This window comes from Alosa sapidissima, chromosome 4, assembly GCF_018492685.1.
Source record: "Alosa sapidissima isolate fAloSap1 chromosome 4, fAloSap1.pri, whole genome shotgun sequence".
In the NCBI taxonomy this organism is placed as follows: Eukaryota; Metazoa; Chordata; class Actinopteri; order Clupeiformes; family Clupeidae; genus Alosa; species Alosa sapidissima.
The window spans coordinates 34,076,497-34,102,981 of NC_055960.1; the positions used below are offsets into that span (position 1 = coordinate 34,076,497).

At 42.6% G+C, this 26,485-nt stretch overlaps 2 protein-coding genes across 3 annotated transcripts; both read right to left on the reverse strand.

Annotated features, from left to right (window-relative positions):
* Positions 1 to 1,041: 1,041 nt before the first annotated feature.
* On the reverse strand, positions 1,042 to 8,058 carry gpd1b (glycerol-3-phosphate dehydrogenase 1b). The gene is made up of 8 exons (XM_042089546.1): positions 7,924 to 8,058; positions 4,253 to 4,430; positions 3,338 to 3,478; positions 3,048 to 3,186; positions 2,733 to 2,845; positions 2,309 to 2,545; positions 2,106 to 2,212; positions 1,042 to 1,834 (listed from the first exon to the last, which is right to left on the reverse strand). The coding sequence occupies exons 1-8, from the start codon at positions 7,962 to 7,964 to the stop codon at positions 1,738 to 1,740; spliced, it is 1,053 nt and encodes a 350-aa protein (XP_041945480.1). The 5' UTR covers positions 7,965 to 8,058; the 3' UTR covers positions 1,042 to 1,737.
* Positions 8,059 to 8,295: 237 nt separating this feature from the next.
* Positions 8,296 to 20,754, reverse strand: smarcd1 (SWI/SNF related, matrix associated, actin dependent regulator of chromatin, subfamily d, member 1). 2 transcript variants are annotated; one of them, XR_006031251.1, is made up of 14 exons: positions 20,527 to 20,754; positions 18,667 to 18,842; positions 17,342 to 17,384; positions 16,999 to 17,121; positions 16,512 to 16,634; positions 16,126 to 16,242; positions 15,745 to 15,846; positions 14,815 to 14,976; positions 14,493 to 14,590; positions 14,241 to 14,376; positions 11,685 to 11,807; positions 11,017 to 11,118; positions 9,932 to 10,046; positions 8,296 to 9,890 (listed from the first exon to the last, which is right to left on the reverse strand). XR_006031251.1 is itself a non-coding variant. In XM_042089533.1 (13 exons), exons 1-13 carry the CDS (start codon positions 20,710 to 20,712, stop codon positions 9,993 to 9,995), a joined length of 1,545 nt encoding a protein of 514 aa, XP_041945467.1. In that variant the 5' UTR covers positions 20,713 to 20,754; the 3' UTR covers positions 8,296 to 9,992. The 2 variants fall into 2 exon arrangements, 1 of the variants encoding a protein (XP_041945467.1); XM_042089533.1 differs by having other exon boundaries at positions 8,296 to 10,046.
* Positions 20,755 to 26,485: the final 5,731 nt, after the last annotated feature.

Below are 26,485 nucleotides of genomic sequence, written 5' to 3' on the forward strand. Positions count from 1 at the left end.
AGTTATTTGACAGTTGTGCGTTTACTGAGATATCCAAGATTAGAATAATCATCCAATCAGATATCTACAAGTCTCAGTTAGACCCCATGAGTTGCCTAATAGGCCTTCAGCATCCATCCGGTAGAATTTCAATGATATAGGCCTAGTCTTTTTTTTCTTTACAAATAGGATCACAATTATGGATTAGCCTACAAGTAAGGATACAATGTAAATCATAGCGGAGAAAAACGCAACATCTTGAAATGAAAACATTGAGAGTATAAAGCCAAGGGCGCCATCTATCGTTCTGAATGCCAACTTTTCTATATTTATCTCCACCTTTGGCCTATGAGAAGTGATATTATTAGAATCCCTATAAAGGCTGACTGGCTTAAAAACTATTCAGAGGATTTTATACAGAGTGGTACTGTTAAACTGCCTGAATGCATGAGAGTGCACCCAGCTGCTTATAAATTATAACAGAAATCAGAAATAACTATCCATTCTAATTCTCTCCATTAGAACTATATTAGCTATATTACTGAACTACCAGACCGAGGAACCTTGTTCTTAAAAAAGAAAAAAAAGACTTCACTGAAAACAGCACCAAGATGAAATTAAATACAATTTGAATGTGATTGAATAGTAGCTAAATACCAGTGATCACTGTAACGGCCAGCGGTTCTCAGCAACCCTTTAATGTTATAATTTTGCTCCTATGAGAAGGAGATGAAGATTGGTGCCGTGTCCTCATTGAGAAGGTCAGAGGTTGTTATCTGACCAAAATGGTAAAGGTGAGAGGTTTTGGATGGCAGACCATAGACGGGGCCCTAATAAAGGTCACGGCGCAGCTTGTGTGTGGCTGAAGAATCCGACTGGAGAAATGAATGAGGCCTTGCCTTGCCTCTACCTCAGCTAACAGAAAAAGTGAAGGGACACTAAATCCTGAGTTTTCTAAAATAAAAAATGCCATGCATAAAATCAAACTAAAACAAACAAACAAACAAAATACATTAAAAACCCACCATACAGTTAGACAAAAGCTAGACCAAAACACAAGCATTTAATTTACACCTTTTTTTTTTATTTACTGTATTTATGACCAGTTTCCCTTCAGTTCAGTTTCCCTTTAATAATATGCATGGTACTCAATACAGTATATGTATATAAAACACATCCAGGTGCAACCCTCTGATGACCTGACATGCAGAGAGAGTAATAAAGACAAACACTTCAGAGCTAACAAGAGTCCAATTGAACAGAGGACAAAGTCCCATGCAGACAATGATAGACACTTAGAGTCGTAAGGCACTTTTTTCCCCCTTTACTATTCTCAAAGATGGCCAGACTTTGGTTACGATTATGTAACAGTTGGTATAGAGTGGGGCAATGAACCTCTTCTTCAAGTTAAGAGTTACTTAAGACAATCATTTACATTTCATTTCCTTAAGAAAATAGATCACTATACAACAGTAATTAAAACCCACAGCCATGGTATCCAAAAATAGTAAACCTCATCATTCAGTACTAGCAGCATTTTGGTTCAGATAGACTGCTGAGAACTTGATACAGGACTGAATGGACAGAAGCACTTTGTGGGCTGAGGAGGGTAACTCTTCTCCCCACTTTTTGTTTTGGGATGCATAGGGTACAAAAACACAGGCACAATGACCAATCTCAATCCTAACTCCTTTCCTCTTCCCATCTGACTACGTTCCCAACACCTCCCCACTCTACTTGAGACAGGGTATCTATCAGTTACATGTGCTCTGGGTGGTTCTGCAGGCAGGTAACAAACTCTTTCACAGGGTGTTTCTCGAAGCAGATCTGATAGACAGCATTGAAGAGTGGGAACCTGAGGGAGGAAATAAGTGCATTAGTTATCAATGACAAATGGCATCACTGTCAAGCAGATTATATCACATTCCTAAAAAGTCTACAAACAATTAAACATACTATTTTAAATGACATATAAACATATTGAACTCCATGAATATAGCTATATCAACATGGATATATCCATATATTCATATTCACCAACTGCATAAGTAATTGTGTGTTTTGTCTTGTTTGGGTTGCTTCACCACAGGGAGATATGTCCACCATCGTTTTGCCTTTAAACTTACTTGTCGACTAGCTTTTTGCCTTTGAGGATGCGGTGGACCTCTGCAGCAGTAGCTGGACCTTGCAGTTTCTGACCATTCAGCATCTCTTTCTCCAGCTCCTCAATGGTCTAGGGAGAGGGACAGGGCCACAGCTAACATTAGGCCACAGACTGAAGATGGCTCTGAGCATAGCTCTTCAGGTCACCAACATTGTCTTGACCCACCTTCCCTGTTTTGGCAAAAGCTTCACCAATCTTGCGGTTGCGGCCACCGTAGCATGTGGTGATGAGATCGGCCACACCACAGCTCTCCAGGAAAGTGGTGGGGGAGACGGGCCCTGCTGTGCAGAAAAAACGGGCGAAGGCAATCATCTCCATCAGGCCTAGACGGATCACTGCAGCTTTGGTATTGTCACCACAGCCCAGCCCATCACAGAAGCCAGCTCCCACAGCAACAATGTTCTAGAAGGCAAAGTTCTAAAATGTGAGACAACTTCAAAGTGCTAAATACAAATCAGAGAAGTGATATGTTCATTATGTTCATGTTTAACAACATTCAACCTGCATAAAAACACAGCGGAAAATACATTTTTTATTTTAAGTATTTCATCTTTGATCAATATTGGGAGTAATAATTAGTAATGCTTACCTTAAGAGCTCCACAAATCTCTACAACATCAGCCTCTTCCACCACAGTTACCCTGAAGTTTGTTGTCTGCATCATTTCTTTCAGAATGGGTCCAATCGTTTTGCATTTACAACCTTTATTACAAATATTTTTGAAAAAAAAACATTTCAAAATTGAGACTGCTCTGATGCAACATTTCAGTGATATTGATTTGCTACATTCTATGTTTGAGAAGTGACGAAATGGTTGCTTTAATATCCAGGCACATCTTAATGACGTAATGGATAATAAGGTTTTAAGTTAACCAGTACTTTATAGGCCTGGATGTTTTCTCACCGATTGTCGTCTCACAGAACTTCTCGTCTGCAACCTCATTGGCCAGATTGGCCCCCATTAGAACTGTCATGGTGATGCCCAGATTCTCTCGAATCACTTCAGAGATCAGCTTCAGGCCATCTGGGCCCTCATCAACACCCTATACCACACACACACACACACACACACACACACACACACAATAAAAACTTAAATATGCTCTGGAATACTTTTTGTTTATCTATCTAATAAAGGGTTAAAATCTAAAAAACAGAAAAAAACTGAGTAATAGAGCTGATGAAGATACACACCTTGATGAGTGACATCCCCACTGTGTCTGGTTTGATGTGGCCCTTGATGGTGTCACAAACCCTCTTGATGAACTGGTGCGGGATGACGAAGATGAGGATGTCTGCTCCTTTCACAGACTCCAGAAGGTCAGGAACAGCTACCTGAGAGGAGAGACAGTCCCTGTGATCAGGGCTTCTCAGTCTTGGTTTTAAGCACTCTCCTTACACTTCATCGGTTAGGTTTGACTTTGTGTGTGTGTGTGTGTGTGTGTGTGTGTGTGTGTGTGTGTGTGTGTGTGTGTGTGTGTGTGTGTGGTGTGTGTTTGTCCCTGCACTGGTTAGGTTTGACTTTGTGTGTGTGTGTGTGTGTGTGTGTGTGTGTGTGTGTGTGTGTGTGTGTGTGTGTGTGTGTAACCATGGGATCTTAATTAGCTAAGCAGACCTGAGTGTTCTTGAAGAGATGTGAGTGTCAGGGGGGTTCTTATAGTACAACTGGGAGCTTGTGGAGTCATGTGGTACACCTGCCCAGGATGGCTGCTTAAGTACGAATGGGAGCCTTTACATCCATAAATAACAATAGCATGATGAGAATATTCCAGTATACTTCCATTAAAACCATTCACGTCACTTTAAATGTCAATATGGTGAGCCTAACACTGACAATATGCACAATATTCTCGACATCATGTCCCCCAATACCAAACACATAACAAGCTCTAGTTTACATGTAAGAAATCCTGTATCTGGAGGTGGAAAGTTGATTCTCATTAGCACAACTCTTCAGCCAGTTAGATCAGCTAATTAGTGAAACCACCAGTAAGAAGTGCATAGGTTCAGGTAGACCCAATACATGTAGGACTTTTACTTTCTGAGGCCAGGTGTTATCCACCTCTGGTTCCAGGTTTCTCCATGCCCCTTTACCGTGCCCCTACGTACCACATTGGGGGGCAGCTTGTGTCCAGGGAGGTACTTGACATTCTCGTGTTCCGTGTTGATGATCTCTGTGAGCTTGCGCCCGTTCACCATCTCCTCAAACACCCACATGTTCACGGTGGTGTCGAACGTGGAGTGCTTCTCTGCATTGGCACCCACGATCTTGGCAATGGCAGAGCCCCTATGGGGACAAAGACACATTAGTTTAGATAGCAAGACATCGGGTCGCTTTTGGTTTAAATTGAAATGGATTCTGAAGCAGCGCAGAGAAAACAGTTGAGAAATGTGCCAATAAGGCCACAGCTTTGTGTTTGAGCTCAGGTTGAGAAAGGGTCCCCTTGACCACAGGTGACAGGAATGGACCCAGCCATGACATGAACCGGACTTTTCCCCAACTCCATCGTGTGTCACTATTTTATTTAACCATATATTTTATATCTCTATTTATTATTGACACTAGTATCATATGTAAACTGTTTCTAGTAAGCTGTGCCACATCACAATCTGCTTTAAATAACAAAGCATTTAAGTCTTGATCTTTACCTCACACCCCTCCGACAGTCCCATCACACCCATTAGACATACGTAAGGTGATTAGTGACAAGAGCTGTAATAATGCCACAGTACTAATCCATATCATAGTAACAACAACAGTAATAACACATCATCGTAAACCCCCCATCAGAAATGAAACTTTAAATCACAGCGATAAGATGAAGGAGACGTCTTAACATTGGGTGTAGAGACCATATCACACACTCACACCTGTAGAGTAGAGACCATATCACACACTCACACCTGTAGAGTAATCAGGGGACTGGAGAGAGGATCGTCTGTCAATCAAAGTGGACAGCATACTCACAACAAACACAACAAATACACAACAAATAAACTGTGGCGTTTCTACACGTTCACAACACAGATCTCTCTTTGTTGGGTGATTTATCTGATCCATACATTTCCTAGCAAAGGCACAGCAAATGCTACAAAACATACAACACATTTTCAAACTACATTTCAAATATAGTTATAAATAAAATAGGCTAAATAAATAATGTGAGTGAACTAGTTACCACAGCAACAATAAAAAAAAGAACTAAGCAAGCCAACTTTTTCTAGGGTCAAACTAAAAATAGTTTAAATGCAGGAGAACCCTGGCACCACCTGATGATGTCATGAAGCAGGCTCCAGATGCCTAACAACTGATCTCATATAGACTGATTCCATGACCACAACCAAGGAATTGTATTAAGTAGGCTACAGTAGCGTACCCTACAGGTAGCTCTCCGTTCCTGTGGTAGTTTTGGGTCGTTTAAGAGGGGTCTAAAGGCATTCCTATTCAACATGTAAGTTGTTTAAGCGCTTATGTGTTATGGTTTGTATAATATTGTTTTATTTTCATTAGGCTGTTAATTAATTTGACATTATTGTTTATTATTGATATTCTCCTTAATGTAGTCTTACCATGTCATTGTTTTTATATTATTGATTGAATAGACATTATTATATAATAAGTTTATTTTATATAGCGCCTTTCTCAAACCCAAGGTCGCTTTACATAGTAGGAAGGCAGGGAAACACAATAACAAACAAACAAAACAATGCAACAAAGACAAGTTATCTGTATGGAACTATGTGTTGGGTGTGGAGGAGAAGTGATCATTAAACAGAAAGGTCTTGAGATGTGCTTTGAAGAAAGGAAGAGAAGGACAGGCACGAAGAGATTGGGGGAGGGAGTTCCAGAGTTTGGGGGCCAAGACACTGAAGGACCTGCCACCCAGGGTGGAGAGTCTGGAGCGGGGGATAGCCAAGAGGTTTTGGTCAGAGGATCTGAGTGAGCGGGAAGGAGTGTAAGGGGTCAGGAGGTCGCAGATGTAGGGGGGAGCAAGGTTGTGGAGGGCTTTGAAGGTGAGTAGTAGTACTTTGTATTTGATCCGGGACGGAACTGGTAGCCAATGGAGTTGATGGAGAATGGGGGTGATGTGTGCTGATCGTCTGGTATGGGTGAGGAGCCTGGCTGCAGAGTTTTGAATATATTGTAGTCTTTGAAGGGTTTTAGTGGGGAGACCAAGGAAAAGTGAGTTGCAGTAATCTAAACAGGACATAATGAAAGAGTGAACCAAAGTCTGTGCATCACTAGCAGAGAGGAAGGGTCGGAGGCGTGCAATGTTACGGAGGTGAAAAAAAGCAATCTTAGTGAGTGGATATGAGGATCAAAGCTAAGGGTGGAGTCAAGCTGAATGCCAAGGTTTTTAACAACAGGGGTGGATTTGAGGATGCTTTTAGGGCCAATCAGCAGAATTTCGGTTTTGTCTGTGTTGAGCTTGAGAAAATTGTTTTGCATCCATAATTTTAAGTCAGAGAGGCAGTCAGTGAGGGAGTGTGGTGGGGGGTCAGAGGGAGAGGGAGTGGTAAGATAGAGTTGGATGTCATCTGCATAGTAGTGGAAGTTGAGACCGTGGTTGCGAATAATCAGGCCAAGAGGGAGGGTGTATATGAGAAAGAGGAAGAGGATTATTGTTTTATTATTGTCTTTCCCCTCATTTTCATTTCTTATTTTTATTAGGCTATTGATTGAATTGATATTATTGTTTATTATTACTATTCTCCTTATTATATTTGAACAACATTCTAATCTGTTCCCTGTTCAATTTTAAATATTATGTTGTTTTGTATTTATGTGTTGCTTTGGACAAAGGAGTCTGCCAAATCCATAACCATACAGGGCCAGTAATTGTCAAGCCTTGAAATGGGCTGAAATAGGTAGGTATAGACCAAATTCACAAGATTGTAAAAGTGCACGTTGGATCAATCATATTTTACTGCTATTGATACTACACTATATTTGCTATGCACGCAGCTATTTCAACGATTATATGACAAGACATCACGTTTCAGGCAAACCACCTACAGTGTTCTCTCCTGCTAGTGCTATAGCCCAAAGGTATGATAATGCGGCAAGAAGTCCGACTTCACTCCACGCAGTCCCTCTGCTAGTAGCCATGGAAACAAAATCAACTACACATTAGTCTACATAGTAGACTAACTAAGCCATATTAAACCTGTGGAAAGTCTACTTGTTTTCCTTATTTGTAGTATATTTCAAAGTGTCATCATAGGCCTGTAAATGTAGAAGCAAATTAATACAAAAGTTTTGCGTAGCCTATTTATTGTGGATTATTATAGCCTACATGCATGCTACATAAAAGTGGCAGCCTATCTTTGCCCCCCCCCCCCCCCCCAGGGGTGGACCTTCAAAATAATAGCAGTAGAGATTATTTTGCGACTTTGGTGCTAGAATTCAGATCGACTGGATAAAAATGCACAGTCATGAGATCACGTCGTCCACTCAGGAGACACAGCATATTTCCCTCTCGCCAGAGGCGCACAAAACGCTTTATTCTAGGACACCCGCGTACAAATCACGGCATAGAACCGGTGACCGAACAGCGACTCACTTCGCAGTTTATAGAAGTCCTGAGCATCAAGGCGACAGCGCCCCGCCCCCCCCATTTTTTTAAAGAGTAGCCTAATCTCCCCAGGATATTTACACTTTCCACAATCACACGACCAGGGCCAGTACACATCTTAATCATCAACGTCCTCCAGCCTTACACAGCAAGCAACACACTCCAAGTTGGTTGGAAAACGCCACTGCGTGAAATATTACTTACCAGTTACCAGAACCAATAATGCAGATTTTTTTGGCTGCCATTGTCCAGAACCTCCCAGGCTGAGCTAAAGGAACCTGCGTCTGTTGGAGCGCTTGCACGGACCAGCTGCAGCTGAGTCAGTGAACCTTTATAACCGGGAGTAGTGCGATACCCTCAGGACTTGAGCACGCCTCCTCAACTCTATTGGCTCTTGCTGCCGGAAACCTAATATGCTGTACATTAGTACACCCATAACACAACAAATGCCTGTTAAGTAAGGCTTAATTCAATTCATTAGTGATTATGCCTCGACCTCAGAGTTTTATCCTGCTGTCCCAAGTACAGAAACGGGACTAACCCCACCACCTCAAATCACTGGCATCAACAAGAGAGTTTGGCATCAATACAAGTTTATCTTTATTTAGACAAAGGGATACAGAAATAATGACAAGTTTGGTCCATGAAAGAAAAAGGTTAACAGAGATCTCAAACCTGGATATACAGGCCATGCAATCTCCTAAGCCAAAAGGGGCGAAACAAAGTGTCAAAACAATGTAATGTCAAAGTAATGTAAATACAACAAATAATCATTACAAATAATTAAATGTGTATATATTTAACAACAAAAAAAAAAAAAATCGAAAATATAAAATGAAAATCGCCACTTCTATACATATTTTGAAGTAATGTAGAGGCTATGGTTCTACATCACTAGAGCAATGCATGATCCTCTCAGTAGCAACCAAACCGGCAAACCCGTTTTATCCTTCACACTAGCTGCCTGCTACTGTGGAGCCTCTGCAGTATAGCAGGAGCCAGAGGGCTCAAGCTGAGTATACTGCAGAAACTAGGCTACAGGCAGCGGAGTCTAGTGTGGACCTGGCCTCAGATCAGAGCCAGATAAGAAACACATCTGGCCCAAAGTCAACTTTATGGGTAAGAATACTACAGCAGCTGAAGTATGTATCTGGGAGCATACTACATCAGGAAGAGAGGTTGAAGTATGCATCTGAGCATCCAACAATAGGTACAGAGGCCGACTTGAAAGTATACTACAGGTGCAGAGGCTGAAGTATGCATCTGGTGATGGTTTACTACAGCAAGTACACTAACTGGAGTATGCACCAGAGACCATGACCGCTAAACTGTTTGAGGAATATATTCTAATAGGGGAAAAAGATCGGCCGCTGCAGTAGACTACCTGTGGTGTGGACCGGTGATCTAGCTGAGCCACTGGCTGCTGTGTTGTTGACTAATACACTTTCTTCATGTTGCTAGCCACTCCAATCATCTGCTTCTATTCATATTTACAACCATAGCTACTTCCTCTAAAAATCTTCTATGCCTAATGTACAAGACTACTGTACTTATATATATAGTTCATTAAATGAGAACACAAGTCCTACATGAAAAGCTAACCTTTTCACAAAAGATAATCATAAAAAGGCCCATTTACACTCAATCTAACAATCTGGCTTTAGGGAAGGGGGGAAAAAGATTTTTTTTTTTAGATTTGGTTAGCACACAGCTGGGGTAAGGCCAACACCTTGAAGAATACAATTCATAGTGTTTAGATATGAGTTAACTCACATGTCAACGAGATTAAATGGAAATGTTATTTGTTTTCATAGTAATGTGGAATTAGTGTGTAACTGAGGTTTTTTTTCCCCACTATGAAATGTTAAGAATGTTCATCTCATGTGCCTCTTCAGCGCTAACACCCGAAAACACTCACACACTTACGTTATTTAAAATAACCTGCAACACACACTCGCACACACCGTTGTGGTTAAAATAGAAGGACATCATAACCCTCTTGCTAAAGTCTGAGAAGCCTCAGCATGGGTAGCAAAAGTCTTTACAGCACTGAACACACACACACACACACACTCACACACATCATGGTGAAAATGATGAAATGTCTGAAGAGCCGTGGTATCCGTCTCAGACACTTCAGAGCAGGCCAGGGTGAATTATGGGCTGCTGCGCTGCGATGCAGCGAGCGCTCAGACCCCCAGACGCCACTGGCCCGCCGGGGTCGGCGTTAAACATGGCGGCCAGCGTTGCGGGCGGGATGGGTGCGGGAGCTTTTATGTGTTCCTGATGCCCAGAGCCTGCTCCAGCTCCTGCCTCCTCTGCTGGACCTGCGGTGGGGAGACCAACAGATGGACATGTGAGAAGGGACGTGCCAGGTCGCATCCTTATCAAAATACTGGAAGAATTGTTCCCCGTGATAAGAACCTGCCATATCGTGATTTTAACGACACGTTTGCACATGTGCTGCAAGGTGGGCAGCTCACAAGTGGAATAAAAACAACCATGGCAGAAGGCGGAGTTCAAATGGAGTAGTTCATTGCTGCTGATGAACACTTTTTCAAAGTTTCACTTTTTTTGTGTTTGCACTATTCTCAAGACCATACGCGGACATGACTTGTGGCTCAGAAAACAGTAGCTAATTGTGCTGTTATTACTATTATCACCAAAAATATGAAGAAATACCATGATACAGTTAGTCATGCAGGACTTGACCAGTGTTTCGTGCTGTTCATTTTAGTCTTGGTGTCTGGTTAGTCAACTCACGCCTCCTGCCTTAAGAGGCAGACGGCCAAATCACATCACGCGAAAGAGTGGAACCTAAGCTTTCTAATGATATTAGCGGTTTAGCGGTGTGATAAGCGGTTCGCGAGTTACATTCTACACATGGCTCTGCACACCCATTACTCTGCGTGGAATATCTCAGAAACTCTTTACTCATCACATGGCAAACCATACATCACAATAAACAGCAGGCCTTATACAAGGAAATAATGCATGTCTCTGTACAATAAGCCATTAATAATCACTTATGAATTTGTGTCTTTAAATCAGCAAACCAGACACTTTTAGCAAAGTTGCATTGAAATCATTCAACAAGTGTATTTCGTCAGGTAATTATGACATTTAACAAATATTTGAAATGAGACTTTGAGTCGACTAAAACTTGACTAACAAAAATGATGTAAATGACTAGATGTGACAAAAACTAATAAGGACATTTGAGACGAGACTAAGACTAAAAAAAAATAGGTGACAAAATGAACGCTAGTGTGTGTGTGTGTGTGTGTGTTTCCATACCTTAGAGTAGAAGTAGCGGCACACAGCCTCTTGAGCCCAGGGCTGGAAGTAGAACTCGGCACGACGCTCCTCTTCTGGGTTCCCAACCACGTCAGTCATTGTCTGTCACACACACACACACACACACAGAGCAGGTTAGGACAGATCGAGCAGGTAGGCCCATCACAACTGGGGCCTTCAGCACAAAATTTGACATGGTTAAACAGTCTGCTCAAGGCAACACTATCTTGTGTGTCTGCCATTTAATCAAGAGTATTGGTTTATGTCAGTGCTGATGTTAGCCTGATACAAAACAACTAGTTCAGGGAACTCAGAGACACATTCACACCAGCTCATACTGTTCTTTCAACCTAAAACCATGGCCCTGCAGGCAGCTGATGGGCTTTAAAAACACCTGTTCTGTGAAATAGGGAAAAAGTTCAGCCTCTCTCATTAGAAGTCCAGTCAGAGTAAGAGTAAGTCCCTGCCAATAGGCAGCCACATAAACTGCTCACTTACAGAGAAATGCTGCGAGAGCAATAACAAACAAACACTTACAGAGTTACAGATAATACATCTAGTCTGACAAGTTAGAAAACACTTTAAAGACAATATGAATCTTTAGTATTCATATATGCATGTCTGAGCGAGACAAGCATGCGCCTGAATATATGTGTGTGTGTGCGCACCTTGAGGTCTCTGCACTGAGACTGTAGCCAGTCGTTGATAAAGCCCTGTGGGTCTCTGGCGAAGCTCAGCATGAACTCTCTCTGGGTCTTCAGCTGATTGATGGTCTCAATGGTCTCATGGATCTACAAGAGAAGACATCTTAAAGAGTCAGAACACGGCCACACACACGCACTGGAAAGGCTTTTTAAACAACCCCTATAACTTTAAACACTGCTTAACAAAAGCCCTCTTTTCTTGGTATAGCTGTTATGGTTACTGCACCACCAACTCTTGAGTGGTGCTGCTGCAGTAGTCACACGAGAGAGAGAGAGAGAGAGAGAGAGAGAGAGAGAGAGAGAGAGAGAGAGAGAGAGAGAGAGAGAGAGAGAGAGAGAGAGAGAGAGAGAGAGAGAGAGAGAGAGAGAGAGAGAGAGAGAGAGAGAGAGAGAGAGAGAGAGAGAGAGAGAGAGAGAGAGAGAGAGGAAAAAACAGGTTGCTTTCTCCATGGCCACTGTGCATTCAGGGACAGTGGAGGGAAAACAGCCCAGCCCAGGTAGAGAGAGGACGCAGCCAGGCTTGCAACAACACAGCTACATAAACAGGAACACAGGAACAGGGTGTCCCACCAAACATCTAAAGGCCAGAGGACTACAAACCACCAGAACACACAAAGACACAAGGCTCCTGCACAATACTGGTGTGGGTGGTGAAAAATCAACACACACAGCCTCTGGGGCAGTGAGCGAGGTTCAGTCAGAATAGGAGACTAGACATCAGCACTGGAGTGTACACACACACACACACACACACCATGCCCACTGACATACACCAAGATAGGACATTCTTGAAATGACAAGCCCACTTGATTTCCTGATCCAAGCTGGTTTCCAATCTTCCTTTTAGCTGCAGTTCAACTGTAGAGGATGGGAATGTTTCGCATTTACTTCAGTAGTAAAGCTGTGTGGTATTGGAGAAAATGCTGAGTCATCCTCAAGTGGTCACTCACTCTCCCCTTCCACAGCACACAGATACACATGCGGGAGGCGCCTTCACACACTCTGCTCACATGCACACAGAACCTACTTAAGCTTAGGTTGCAAGGTGGGTTCATCTACAGCTAATGATTACACAGAAGTGCGCATACGGGGACACAGACACACACACACACACACACACACAGAGTCTCTGCCCTCACTGATATCAGAGATGATAATACCGAACCATGACTTGAGTGGTTCTTCAGACTGACAATATCAATTTCTCTCACAAGTCCATAAAGACTTAAAGCACTACATATCTCAGCCCTTACACAAATGTACATTCCAGAAGCCATATATGTAATGAGCATTTCCTAGCCATGAAAGAAAAGCTAAATGTGCAGCCCTCCTCCTCCTCGTACAGCTCTGGAGGAAATGAAGAGACCACTACACACTTGAGATCATCCTATGGCCGCCGAGTGGCATTCAAAGGAGTCGAGTCATATTCAAAATTGAGAGACCTCTGCAAATTTGAATATGACCCGTCAACTCATTCGAATGTCGCTCAGCAACCGTAGGATGACATCAGATTGAGCGATGGGCCTAATCATTGATCAGCTGCCAGTTTTATCAGTTCCCTCACACCTGATGATCAGCCAGCTCGAGCAGGCTGCCGCATCGACAGAGGAAGGGGAGGGTGTTTGGAGATGTCTGGAGAAGATATGCTATCGCTACAGCGCACACTGATGGAGCCTTTATCTGGGGGGATTCAGGCCAATTGGACCCTAGATCAGATAACTGGACCCACATTTCAGTATTTACATCCATTCAATTGGATCATAAGCAACAATCAAGGTGTGATTTTAAAACAAACTATTGTTGGTGAGGTCGAGATGATCTGATTGGATAACTTGACTAAGTTGACTTAGCGTTGTTAGTAAGGTATACATGAAAATAAAATGGTTGTCCAAAACATCAATCTTCACATAACCTCAATTATGAGTAAAAGCTGTAAACAGTGTGACTTTTCGGACATCAAAGTAAAATATTTTATTAACAGTTAAATGCTAAAATCACATTGTAACAGATTTCAAAACATTGCCATAACACTAGTTTTCTTGGTACTGTATTTACACTTAGTTCATTCATACACAGTACTGTGATGAAGTCTCAAATTTGTACAACTACTGTTTCCACTGTGTAAGTAGATCTTTACAGACTAGTGTAAACCTGCTGTGTCCACACAGCCTCATTTGTCTCTAATGGTCATGACACACAGTCTGAAGGTTGGTGATTTTGTGGGAGAAGTGCACTCTGAACAGTACGTAGGTAACTTTTAACAAGTGCAGTGTCTCATCCACATGAACAGGGCATGTGTGTCTACTGGGCAAATCCTCTTCCCTCACACACACCATCAGTGGCCCTGTTCATAAACACCAACACAACCACAACACTACCATGTGCAAAATGTCTGGTGTGGTCATCAAAATTGGATCATCTAGACTTCCATTGCCTAACTGACTTAGTTCTTCATTTTTGGATTATTTGACACAGAACAAGGATTTGTGGTAACCTGGGACTTTCATCTCTGGTCCTCACCTTGTTGTCCAGGCCAGCGATTTCCTGCTGGCTTGCAGTGGACAGCAGAAAAGAGTTCATCTGAGTCTTAAGGGTGTCGTCCACCTCAACGTCGATGTCATAGCAGGCGGTCTTCTTCTGGTCATTAGGGTCCACGCTACACACACACAGACACACACACACAAAACATTATGATTGGCACCACCTGAAGCACTGGTGCTTGGCAAACGCGAGAACAGGTGCAATGGCAGAGTGGCTGTTGCCCATGGTTACCTTATGACATGGTTGATGATAATTGGCTCTGGGGGCATGAGCAGAGCGTGCAGACGCTGAGGAATCTCAGAGAACTTCATCCTCTGGGTCTCAAAGATCTGAAACCAGAGCAGACAGACACACAGCAATCATTTCTAACTATTTCAAATCATTTAGAATGTAGTAATGCATGCCTTGGCTGCTACACTCTGCTGTATAGATTTGACATTTGACAGGTTTCTGTCTTCTTATCGCATTCATTTATCAGAGCAGATGATCATTTATGAATATTCTAACTTTTGGCCACTTAAGGCAGTTTTATCAGTGGGTGTAATGTGTGTACCTGCTGGAGATATTTGTCACAATTGATGAACTCGCGCTCGTGCGGGTCCTGGAGCTTGTGGGTCTTGACGTACTGCCACAGGGCCTGGATGATGACCGGCCGGGTTTGGGTGTGGATCCCCAGCAGCCTGGCCAGCCGCGGGTCCAGCTTAAACTGGGGGGGCTAAAGAGAAGGGGAGTCAATATAGCTCAAAAGTCAATATACCTCAAGTTTTTGAGTTCTATGTTTTATATATATATATATATTATATATATATTATATATATATATATATATATATATATATATATATATATATATATATATATATATATATAACATACAACTCAAAAACTTGAGGTAAATGTGAGGTAGGGTACACAATCCACAAATCAAATTAAAACTAATTTAAAGAAAACAAGCTTATGTATGGAGAGCATTGCTCACAATTGTGAGGCACCAGAAAAGCCTCCTTTGAGTAATATAAGTCTACAATGACACCTAGTGGTGGAAACCTAATCTGCCACCTCTTCACCTACAGCTATGTAGCAAACACACAATAGCTACATTCAGACCTACATCTAAGACCGGAGGTTCTGCAGATGTTAAATGGTTGGGCCGTATATTTGAACATCATGAAGTCATTTGGAAGTCCGAACTTAGTCGGCTGTTCTACTGCTCCCCTCCTAGTCTGTCAGACGTTTATGTAAATGAGCTTGTGTCTGAACGAAGCGAAGAACATGCAGAGATTTTGTTCATGTGCGTGTTCAACCACGCGGACATTCTGTTAATGTGCGTTGGTGTCGTTCACACACATGACCGTGTAATGTCAGCATGTTAACATCACATCTGAATCACCCGAAGGGTCGGACGTCCGTTTGACAAAGCTCCGCATATACTCTGGAGGTGATATCTGAAAGCAGCTAATGATGCCAGAGCAGGTTTTGCTCACCTGGTAGTCAAGCATGAGCAGGACTGTGCAGCGCACTCCAACATCTCCCGGCCTCTTCACCTGGAAACCATCCGTCTCCTGGGTGGTAGGGGTCCTGTGCCACTGAGGGGACACACACACACGAGAATGAGCTCACTCACTGTGAGGCTTGGCAAGACAACCAAGTCTTGCATTTTAGCGTCTAAGGTTAATTTACTGTGATAATGCAATTTTCCATTGTAACCACACATCCTTCCTCCACCAAGACAAGGCCCTTTTAAAAAGTGACCTTGGTGATAATTAAGGGCCCCACCTAATGCCTTCAAGAAGGCTGCAGAGTTAAATTAAGCCAAACCCAACAAGCAAAGCATAAAACAGTGTAAACAGTGTTTAGTCCTGCACCTCGACCAAATGATTATCCGGCCCATAGAGGTCCTTATCCAACTCGATGACCAGGGATTTGAAGAAGGAGGAGAACTTCCTCTTCTGCTTGGTGGCCTCATACTTGGACACGGCCTGCTGTGGGACAGAGAGAGAGAGGGGTTCACCTCAGGACTCCGACAGGGGCAGAACACCACACGCTAAAGCAGCAATCCAACTCTATTCCAGTCAGGCGACAATTATTAACAGACAGTCAAACGTTTCAGTCTGACAATTATTAACGACAGTCAAAAGTTAACCAAATTTACACAGTAAAACAGCTACTGCAAGTAATTATTAAAATGAAACTTGAAATGTGACAACATGTCCATCTATCTTTGCACACACAGGGCAGGATCTCCACTTACATCCTCTAGCAAGCGACCCTCGACACGGAGTTCCCATGATGCAACAGTGCCCTCCCCATCCTCTGCATCAGGTTTGGCGGGGTTGAAGGTGTTTGAGATAAAGATGCGCAGCTTTCTCTTTTGCTGTTGAACCATTGCAATTACATATGCAATCAGTTAATCAGGAATCACCATGTTGGAACAAAAGTCAGATACCTAAACAAGTCTCAACATACTGTAAGACAATAGAGAGCTCTTTAAAAGTAGCCCTATTCTATGCAAAAACTACTTCATGAAGGTAATCTTTTTTAACTGGTAGGGCTTGGCGATCTAACCTGAACTCAAAATGTTAGATTTACCCAAGCAATGATTAATTCACAAATTCCTCTGGTTTTTGTCATTTGGTCAGTAAGATATCTGTTAGTGTTTGATTGAGTGCCCAGTCCATTGACTGTTCTAATAGGCTGGTCAATATGATCAGTCCCTGAGCTTTGACCTTGACCCCTACCTTGATAGGTCGTTTGAGAGCCTCCTGGATGTCCAGTCTCTTGCGCATGATGGTCTGATCGAGTTTCCTCTCAAAGGCCAGCAGGTCCATGTAGGCCTGAGACTCGGGCACTAGTTCTCTAATCTGGGGAGGGAGGACACTAGTCAGGCAATGAGCAAGTTGCTCTTTGAGGATCAACACATCACAATGTAAATATGGGCCAAAACTTTAAACACATTGTTCCTCCTAAAACCATCAAGGAAACATGACTTGAAAGTAATCAGGTTGAGAGAACATGTTTTGTTCGGGTAACCGTTGTGGGGGAAGTAAATCGTGTCACTATCTTCCTCTAACAGTTACTTACCCTCTGAGGTAGAATCTTGTCAGCCATTTTCTTCTTTTTTGCACTGAAGACACAGAGAAAAAAAAAAAAGATAAAATAATAATAAATAAGACCAAAGATAGTTATGGCAGTTAGTTACGGTGAACTACAAAGCTTTGCCAGATATACAAGCGAGCAGTTAACATTAGGAGCGATCATCTCACTACAGTGGAGGTCAATGTACAAACAACTGTATCATATTTTCTTTTTTCCCCCCAGCCTCAGCCCCAAGGCTACATCTTAAATGTAACCAGGCATGGCAAAAGCAGGCTCAAGTCGCAGAGACGCAAGTCGCGAAAAACGACTTAAGGTTTTTTTTTTTTCAAAATTAGTTATTTTGAAGAATGTGCAAGTTGAAGTCCTAAAGAAGCAATTCCATGTTTCAGATAACAGCATTGGTTGCTTTAAAAGTGTATATTTTGTCTTTGAAGTTTCAGGAAGTAAACCAGCGTTTGAATTGGGCGTGACTATTAGTGCTCTTTTGTTTTGTCGCCAATCAGCTGTATGCTAGAAGTAACCTCATGGCTACTTACTGAACCAGCATGCTGTTTGTTTACAATTGGAATGGAGATGGACAAAGCACAGCGGATTGCAGATGACCTGAATCTGATGAAGGCGACTTCATTACATTGGAGAACATCCCTAATCTAGAGCTGACCTTAGCCGAAGATAATTACAACGAGGAAGAATCTCTCGGTCTGGCAGCAGAGGAACTAGATCGTAAGATATCAGATGCTATTTCCACAGTTACATTTGACAGGGATAAAGTTTGTGTGTTAGAAACTTTATCCATTGCTACTAGCTAACGTAGGCCTACTGTCGTTATCTATTGACACCATGGGCTACTAGCCAAAACCCATTACAGATAGTTTCGGTGGGCAATTAATTTGAATAATGCGAGAATGTCTTGTTTTGACTGATGGCAGGGTGCCTTATCGTGTGTGCATTCAAATTAACAGGGTTTGCAAACGTGAGATCAGGTTTGTTTAGTTTGCGTTTTAGACTATTTTATCTATTGCTAAACCTGCTAAATCCATTGCCAACTTGGTGCCTTGCACTGGGTGTTCATTCAAAATAACATGGTTTGCAAACGTGATCTCATGTTTGTTTTAGACTACTTTATCCATTGCTACTAGCTGGTTCTGTAACCCATTACAGATAGTTTCGATGGGTCACTAGCTCTGCAGGCTGACAAATCAGTGACCTGGGAGACATGTGCCTGGTTTTGCCATGCCTGGTCACAAATGACTGTGCAGATTAACCCCATGTAGGCTAACAGAGGGCCCATGTGCAGGAGCGTGGCTTACTGCTGGTTGCGGTTCTGCTGCTGGACCTGTTGAATCTGCTGTGGAGCGGGCCTCTTGCGGGACGGATCCATGACGGGCATGCCAGGGCGGGACACTGGGCTGCCACCATACCCGGGAGGGCCCATGGAGGGGGGCCCCTGAGGAGTCATGCGACTGGAAGGGGGCATCCCAGGCCTCTGTGGGGTGAAAGAACAGGGGAGTCAGAAAAATCTAATTTTTCAGTATTATAATATCATGTTTTGTTATGCTGTATTGATCCTCAATTTATATTGATGAACACTGCTTCAATAACAGTATAAAACACTCTATGGATAGTCACAAGGGTTTGTGGGACTGTTTCAGGTTGAAACTCCAAGGGTAAAATGTATCCTTAATAACTAAGTTGTTAAATAATATAACATGCATTTCCATCAATCTACTGCCCCATCAAATCAACGAATGTCCACATTAATTTGTCTACAGCCTTCGAAATCTGAAAGTAAACTTTCCTGAGCAACACGTATACAAAAGTTCAGTGAACTCATTCTGAGGCTGACATTTCATCAGCACCAAATAAAGGGGAGAGATGCCCTTGGGTATCATGTGACCTTTCCAAAGACTACAACACTGGTAGCCTATCAAAGGCGTCAAGCCACAAAATCAAGATATGTGACCAAATGGTACTTTGAGGGGCAAACAAATAAGCTCTGCTAGACATTTTTCAACGAATTTGGCCTCTTTGGCTAGGCACACAATTCAAGTATAAGGACAGATAGAATGTGTAGTTAGTTACACTAGTGCCATTGGAACTGCAGCTCTAAGGTAGGTATGGTAGTCCAAAAACAGTACTGGTATTCATTGACTTCAACATATTTCCACATTTTCACCTGGCAGTAGACCACACAGGACTAAACGCCGGGTAGTTTCTAGGTGCTGAATTCCTCGCCTTCACATGAAGTGTAAGAACTATATTTTCACGAGTATGAGGGCCACTGCTATTTCCTGTGCTAGAGCAAATGCATCCTTCTCCCACAAAGTTGAACTTTGAAAATATGCAATTCCCCATATCAAAGTAAATGACTGCTGACTAAAGATAGTGAGTAGCTTAAATGCAGTGTACGGAGGTCAAGGGGCAGTGGTTCAAAAATGTGTAGTCTATATGGGTAATCAAGTGCAAAACACAACAAGTTAGTTAAGCTATACTATCACTTTAAGGCTTTACATATCAAACATTAACGTTAGTGAAACAGATTACAGACTGTACCAGTAACGTTACGGACTGTCACTGAGATATGACTAGCATAGTAAACTGGACAACTGGCATACGGTGATAAGACCTTTGGGTAACGTTAACGTTAGATAGATTTTGGCTGTAGAGTCAACTATTTGTGAACAATACAAGTTATCAAGATAACTTATATCAATAAGTGGGGCTTCGGGATGTTACGTTGCACACCGTCTTGCATCGTCCACCGGTAACGTTAGTGACTAGCTAATAACGCTAGTTACATGCAACATTATGTAGCCAGGCAGCTAATCTCCCCTAAAATCGAGCGATAACATTAGAATAATTAACCAATGTAAATTGTTTTATTAGTTGCTATTTAACCATATTATGAAAGCTAGCTTGGTAATGTTAGCCCAGATTGCAGGGCCTCAACGCTCATGTCAAACTTTGCATTATACTTGCAACCTAAGCCATTAATGACTTGCATTAATGGCCAAAGATGATCCAATGCCTTGAAAAATATGCTTGCTAAGTAACGTTAGCTGACCAACGTTTAGTTAACCAGCTTATCCATGAGCGCCTCCCTTTCAATCTTCTTTGTTCTCAGCTAACGTTCGGTAGCTAACTAGCAAGCTAGCATAACTGTATCTTACCGGGTATCCAGGTCCAGGCATCGGGGAGCGATAAAGATGATTTTGAGCACCTGGTGACGGTCCCATCCTACCCGAGGGTGTTCCTGGACCCATACCTGGACCTCCACCACCTACAGGAGGACCAGGCCCCATTCCGCCGCTTCCACCTCCAGCTGTGGATGTCTGAAAACCACCACGGTTCGCCATCTTCTCCACAAGTCTACAAGCAAATCACCACCGGTTAAGGGAAAATGCGCAACTCTCGCGAGAATTCAAGTGCAGAAAGCAGGTGACATCACACGCTCACAATAAACAATCTGCTGCCCCCTAGGTGCATCTCTAACGTAAGACTACATTACTATCGTCTTTTGTGCTATTTCACAAATAATATACTGTAGGCCTACATTTATAAATCAGCAATAGTTAAACGGTATTTATTGGCTGTGTATGTTTAAGGTGTTGTATACACTGTTACTGCTGCTCTCCGATTAGACACTTTAATTATCACACAGTCAGCATCTCAAATAACAAGGTTGAGAATGTAGCTATGCTGTTTCATTAAGTTTCTTTGACAAATCGACAAAAATCTGATGACGTTGAGTATCCACCAGATGTCGGTATATGCCCCTCTTTTAGACAGTTCTGAGATTAGTCCCACATGTTGATTGATCTAAGCACTCTTACTGGGCCGGGCCTTTATTCACTGAGAGTATTTGACAGGAGATTGGGTGGTTGCTGTAATCAGGAAAGTGCCTGTTGGTCTGTCTAGGTGTGTGTGTGGCCTACATAATAATCTATAGCCTTGTTAAAACATTTTTATTACCCAAATGGTACCCAAACATAAATGGTATGGTGATATGTAAAATGATTAATATTGGAGAGCACAATTGTTCCAAAAAAGGCAAAATCCTGGAAAACGCTTTCTTTGTTGTAACTGCTCCTCTGCAAGCTATTACATGGTATGCACTAACAGCTAAAAGCAAAATAGCATTTCAATCCACTGACCGGCTGTAATTAAAATCAGGATAGGGTCATTCCACGTCAATTCAACCAGGGCCCACGCACTTAGGTCTCAAAAAAATCTGAAAAAATTACCAGGTGTACCTATGTTACCCAGGAGACACACTGTAAAATTACTCTTATGTAAGATCAATACTTTCCAAGATACAGCCAGTTTTACAGGGGGAGGGGGGTGTCGATTTTGTTCGGCCTCTTTTTTTTGTCAAAGTTCACAAGCCCACAGCGCAAGAACTAAACCATGTAGGAGGCTCAAATTTTGCATGCTGGTACATAAATAGGAATAGTATGTAGCAAAATCGTCACGTTTGGTCTGGATAATCCTGCATGGCCATAGCTGTCCCTCAAAGTTGATACACATTTTATTGGAGTTTTTGGCTGGGCTCTGTTTAAGCCTTCAGAAGACATATTTGTACTCAACATAGGCTCTTGATTTATTTTCCTTACTGAGATAAGTAGAAACACTCTCACAAAAAACAATGAACAGAAAATAAATTCCTTCAGGGTCTGAACAGCAGACTTTACAAGTCTAAAAAATCTTTTTGGTTCTCATTTTCAGAGCACCCAAACACCTTGTGGGAATATACAAAGATTTGTTTTTTTATATTTTTTTCTTTATTCTCCATGATCTTTTCTTTTTTAAAACACCAATTTGACTTGTCTTATGCAAATCTTTCTTTTTCACTTTCCACCCTGAACATGGGCAAAATGCACCATTGACATCACCCCATTGACATCACCCCATTGACATCACACCATTGACATCACTCCATTGACATCACACCATTGACATCACACCATTGACATCACCCATTCATTCATTCTTTTCTTTACACGGATCCTGGTCCCTTTGCAGAAAAACAGCCCCAAAGCATGATGTTTTCACCCCCATGCTTCACAGTAGGTACGGTGTTCTTTGGATGAAACTCAGCATTCTTTCTCCTCCAAACACGACAAGATGAGCTTTTACCAGAAAGTTCCATTTTGGTTTCATCTTACCATATGACATTCTCCCAATCCTCTTCTGGATCATCCAAATGCTCTCTAGCAAACTTCAGACAGGCCTGTGTAAGCAGGCTTAAGCAGGGGGACACGTCTGGCTCTGCAGGATTTGAGTCCCTGGCGGCGTAGTGTGTTACTGATGGTAGCCTTTGTTACTTTGGTCCCAGCTTTCTGCATGTCATTCACTAGGTGATCATTTGTCATTCACTAGGTGATCATTTTGGGGGTGAGATCTTGCATGGAGCCCCAGATCGAGGGGGATTATCAGTGGTCTTATGTCTTCCATTTTCTAATAATTGCTCCCAGTTGATTCTTCACACCAAGCTACTTACCTATTGCATATTCAGGCTTCCCAGCCTGGTGCAAGTCTACAATTTTGTTTCTGGTGTCCTTGGACAGCTCTTTGGTCCTGGCCATAGTGGAGTTTGAAGTGTGACAGGTTGTGGACAGGTGTCCTTTATACTGATAACAGGTGCCCCAGGTAACGAGTGGAGTTACCTGGGGCACCTGTTACAGGTCTGTGAGAGCCAGATATCTTGCTTGTTTGTAGGTGACCAAATACTTATTTTACAGAGGAATTTAGAGGGATTAGAAATCCTACAATGTGATTTCCTGGATTCTTTCCCCCCATTATATCTCTCATGGTTGAAGTGTACCTATGATGAAAATTACAGGACTCTCTCATCTTTTTAAGTGGGAGAACTTGCACAATTGGTGACTGACTAAATACTTGTTTGCCCCACTGAATGTGTGTGCTTGTGTGTGCGTGTGTATGTGCTTCTGACTGTGTGTGTGTGTGTGTGTGTATGTGTGTGTGCTTCTGACTGTGAGTGTGTGTATGTGTGTGTGCATGTGTACCTGTGTGAGTGATTGTGAATGTGTCCTCAGGCCTGTCCTCCCGGTGGTGGCAGCCCTCTGATTGCCCGTGCTTCTGATTAAGAGCGGCCAGAGCCGCTTCCCGCCGCCAGAGCGGTGAAGCCAAGGCCCATAACTCAGACCACCGCGATGGCAGCTCATTCATCAGGCCGTGGCGCTTGCCCCTCGCCTGCGTTCCTCACCGCCGCCATGATATCATTAAGCTCTTTACCCATTAGCTCGCTGGCAATTCAAAAATCAATTCGAGCAAGTCTCTCTTGTTCCGGTGAGAGAAAGCACCTGCTGGTAATAGCCATGTCTCGCCTGCAAGTGGGTGTTTATAGTGTGGTTGGCCGTGAGAAACGGACAGGTTCTCAAATAGATTGTACTCTGAAGACTCTTCAGCCAGGTCCCGTTGGCTCGGTGTGGTTGCATTTGGAAAGATGTCCTCCCTTACACTTATCTGTCTCCAGTTTCTCTTCGTAAAACTCTCTTCCTTTGAAATCGACCTCTATCTCCCTACCTTCGCAGTGAGCTGGACTGTAGATGGACTCTGTGTTTCTCTGCGGGTGTGCTGTGTCTAATGGCTCCCATTGGTGATAACAGCCCTGACCAGCCTCATTAATTCCCAAGCCATCCCATCATCATCGCTGCCATAACTTGTTTTTCTCAACACTGCAGACGCTTGCATGAGGCCTGTTTTTATGTTGGTAATGATTTTCATTACCGACGCAGTGCCTAAAAAAATGCTGACCATATATCTGACTCCACATATCAGTGCGACGAGGTTGACGGGTTCTGTGGCTATCAATAGGTATTGATGGAAGGTAATTGAACTGCTTTTGTCTGGACACAGATAAGGCACGAGATGAAGCCTTTTCAAACTCCCTGTTTATCAGAGTCAAAATGGCAGAAAATGTCATGGGTTTTTTTTGTATTTGTGTAGGCCTAGTTAAAAGATCAGTGCTGCTAACCTTACAAGTAAGCACCCCTTGCAGTGCCTACATAATGACCAGTAGAAAATCTTAAATCTTACTTAAAAAACGTAAATCTTTAGACATAATGATCATGATTGGCCTGTATTCAGCATTAATGTAGACATAACAAGGAACACATTTATGTGGCCCCAATATAAAATATTAATCAATGTATACACTGTTTAATGCATTTACATTCATTATTTTCCTTCTGACTTGAGAGAAATGTCCTTAATTTGTCCTTGAAAAGCATGATGTTAATTCCTGACAATTGTACAATGGATGGATCCATAGACTTCTAGATGGTAGAGGCAGACCTATGTACAACACAGTAAAATACTTGGGTCTAACCACAAGATATCATTTAAGGCAAAGTCTAATACATTAAACTTGTCAGAATACTGAAGTAATAAAACTTTTCATAAGCCTTGGTAAAGAGAATATTCAGGGGGAACACTATAGACAGGCGAGAGCTGTGATAGTTTTACAGTGCCTCTGAGAAATCAGACTATAAATACCCTGGGTGTTAAAGTGCCCATGTGATGGATTCGAGTGTTCTGCTTCACTGTGTCCTCTCCATTATGACAGCTGGACAAGCAGGGACAGCCCAACAGCGGCCAGTCTCCCTGACACCGTCCGACCCTGGCTGCACGACTCTCTGAATAAACATTCAGCCTTCAAGACTCAAACGCAAGTGGGCAACCGAGCAAAATGTGGCAAGAGTTCCAGGACAAGCCGAGAGACCTCTGTCCACAGCAGCCTGAAGGACAAAAGAGAGAGACGAGGCGAAGAGTGCGGTGGACAGTGATACTCCTTCAGGTGCTTCTCAGCCTCATTGGCTGCCTGATGGCCGAGGATCACCATGTCAATCTGTATGCAGGGCAGCTGCTCAGCAGTGGCATAAAATCATTATTGACGAGGCCTGTGCTCTGATGGTGTCCAGACTGAACCATACAGACAGCGTCATAAACAGATGCCGTCGCACATTCTTAAACCAATATAGTGAATCAAGGCTAAACGCCTATTAAGAGTATACGTTAAAAACACAGTAATACAGTGAATGTGTCTCTGCATGCTCTCTCCCTCACACATTATGTTAGTAATGTGTCTCTTTTAATCTCTCCCTCACCCTCTCTCTCCCTGTCTTTGTGTGTGTATGCATGCATGCATGTGTGTGTGTGTGTGTGTGTCTCTCTCTCACTTTCTCTCTTCTCTCGCTGTCTCTGTCACTCACTGGGTATAAGGCATGCACACATCTCCAGCATGCCTGTTGTTAATCAGCTTAGTGAGTGGGATGCTGCCTGTTGTGTGCTCTAAGCCGTGCCACTGCTGCGTTATCTGTGATGAACGCCTGCGACTACTAATTACACAAAGAAGATGTCGCAGGATAATTTTCCCAAATCAGGCCAATAATGTATCTCTCAGGCAACCAATGGCTGGGCTCAGAATGGGCCAAAACATCTCACCATGTCTTCCACTGCCATGGATAAGCCTTGTGTAGTTAAACCCTGTGCTAACATGCACACACACACACACACACACACACACACACAGAGTTGTTAATGTTTGTCCAATAAGCAGGGCTATATAATTGATAAACTTTCCATTAGTGCTTCATGGAAGTTAAGTAATCCTAATTCATACACAATTCATGTTGTCTTAGCCTAATGACTGATTCATGTATTTAAATATCATTTTGGGTCAATTAATTAACAACTATTTATGTTTGAAAAAACACACACAAATTCCTCCTTGGGCGTATAATTTTCTAAAGATCCAAAACAGATAAAGATCAGGCTGTCTGCCGAGAGTCCTGCCCCAATAGGCGGCATTGGACAATTAATCCACACAATGATCCAAAACATACAGCTAAACAAGGCAAGAAATGGTTAACCGAGAACAATATCAACATTTTAGAGTGGCAGAGCCAGAGTCCAGACCTCAATCCATCAAAAAATTGAGCACAAGGCCAGAGTGATGGCAAATAATCGTTCCTGACTCAAAACCCAGATTTCTGTTAAAAAGGTGCAGTCTAGAATCATTGTGGAGACATGGAGAGGCTTGGTAGGTATTATAAGAACCATGTGAACACAAATAAAGATGTTTCCATTGATTATTTAAAAAGGGTA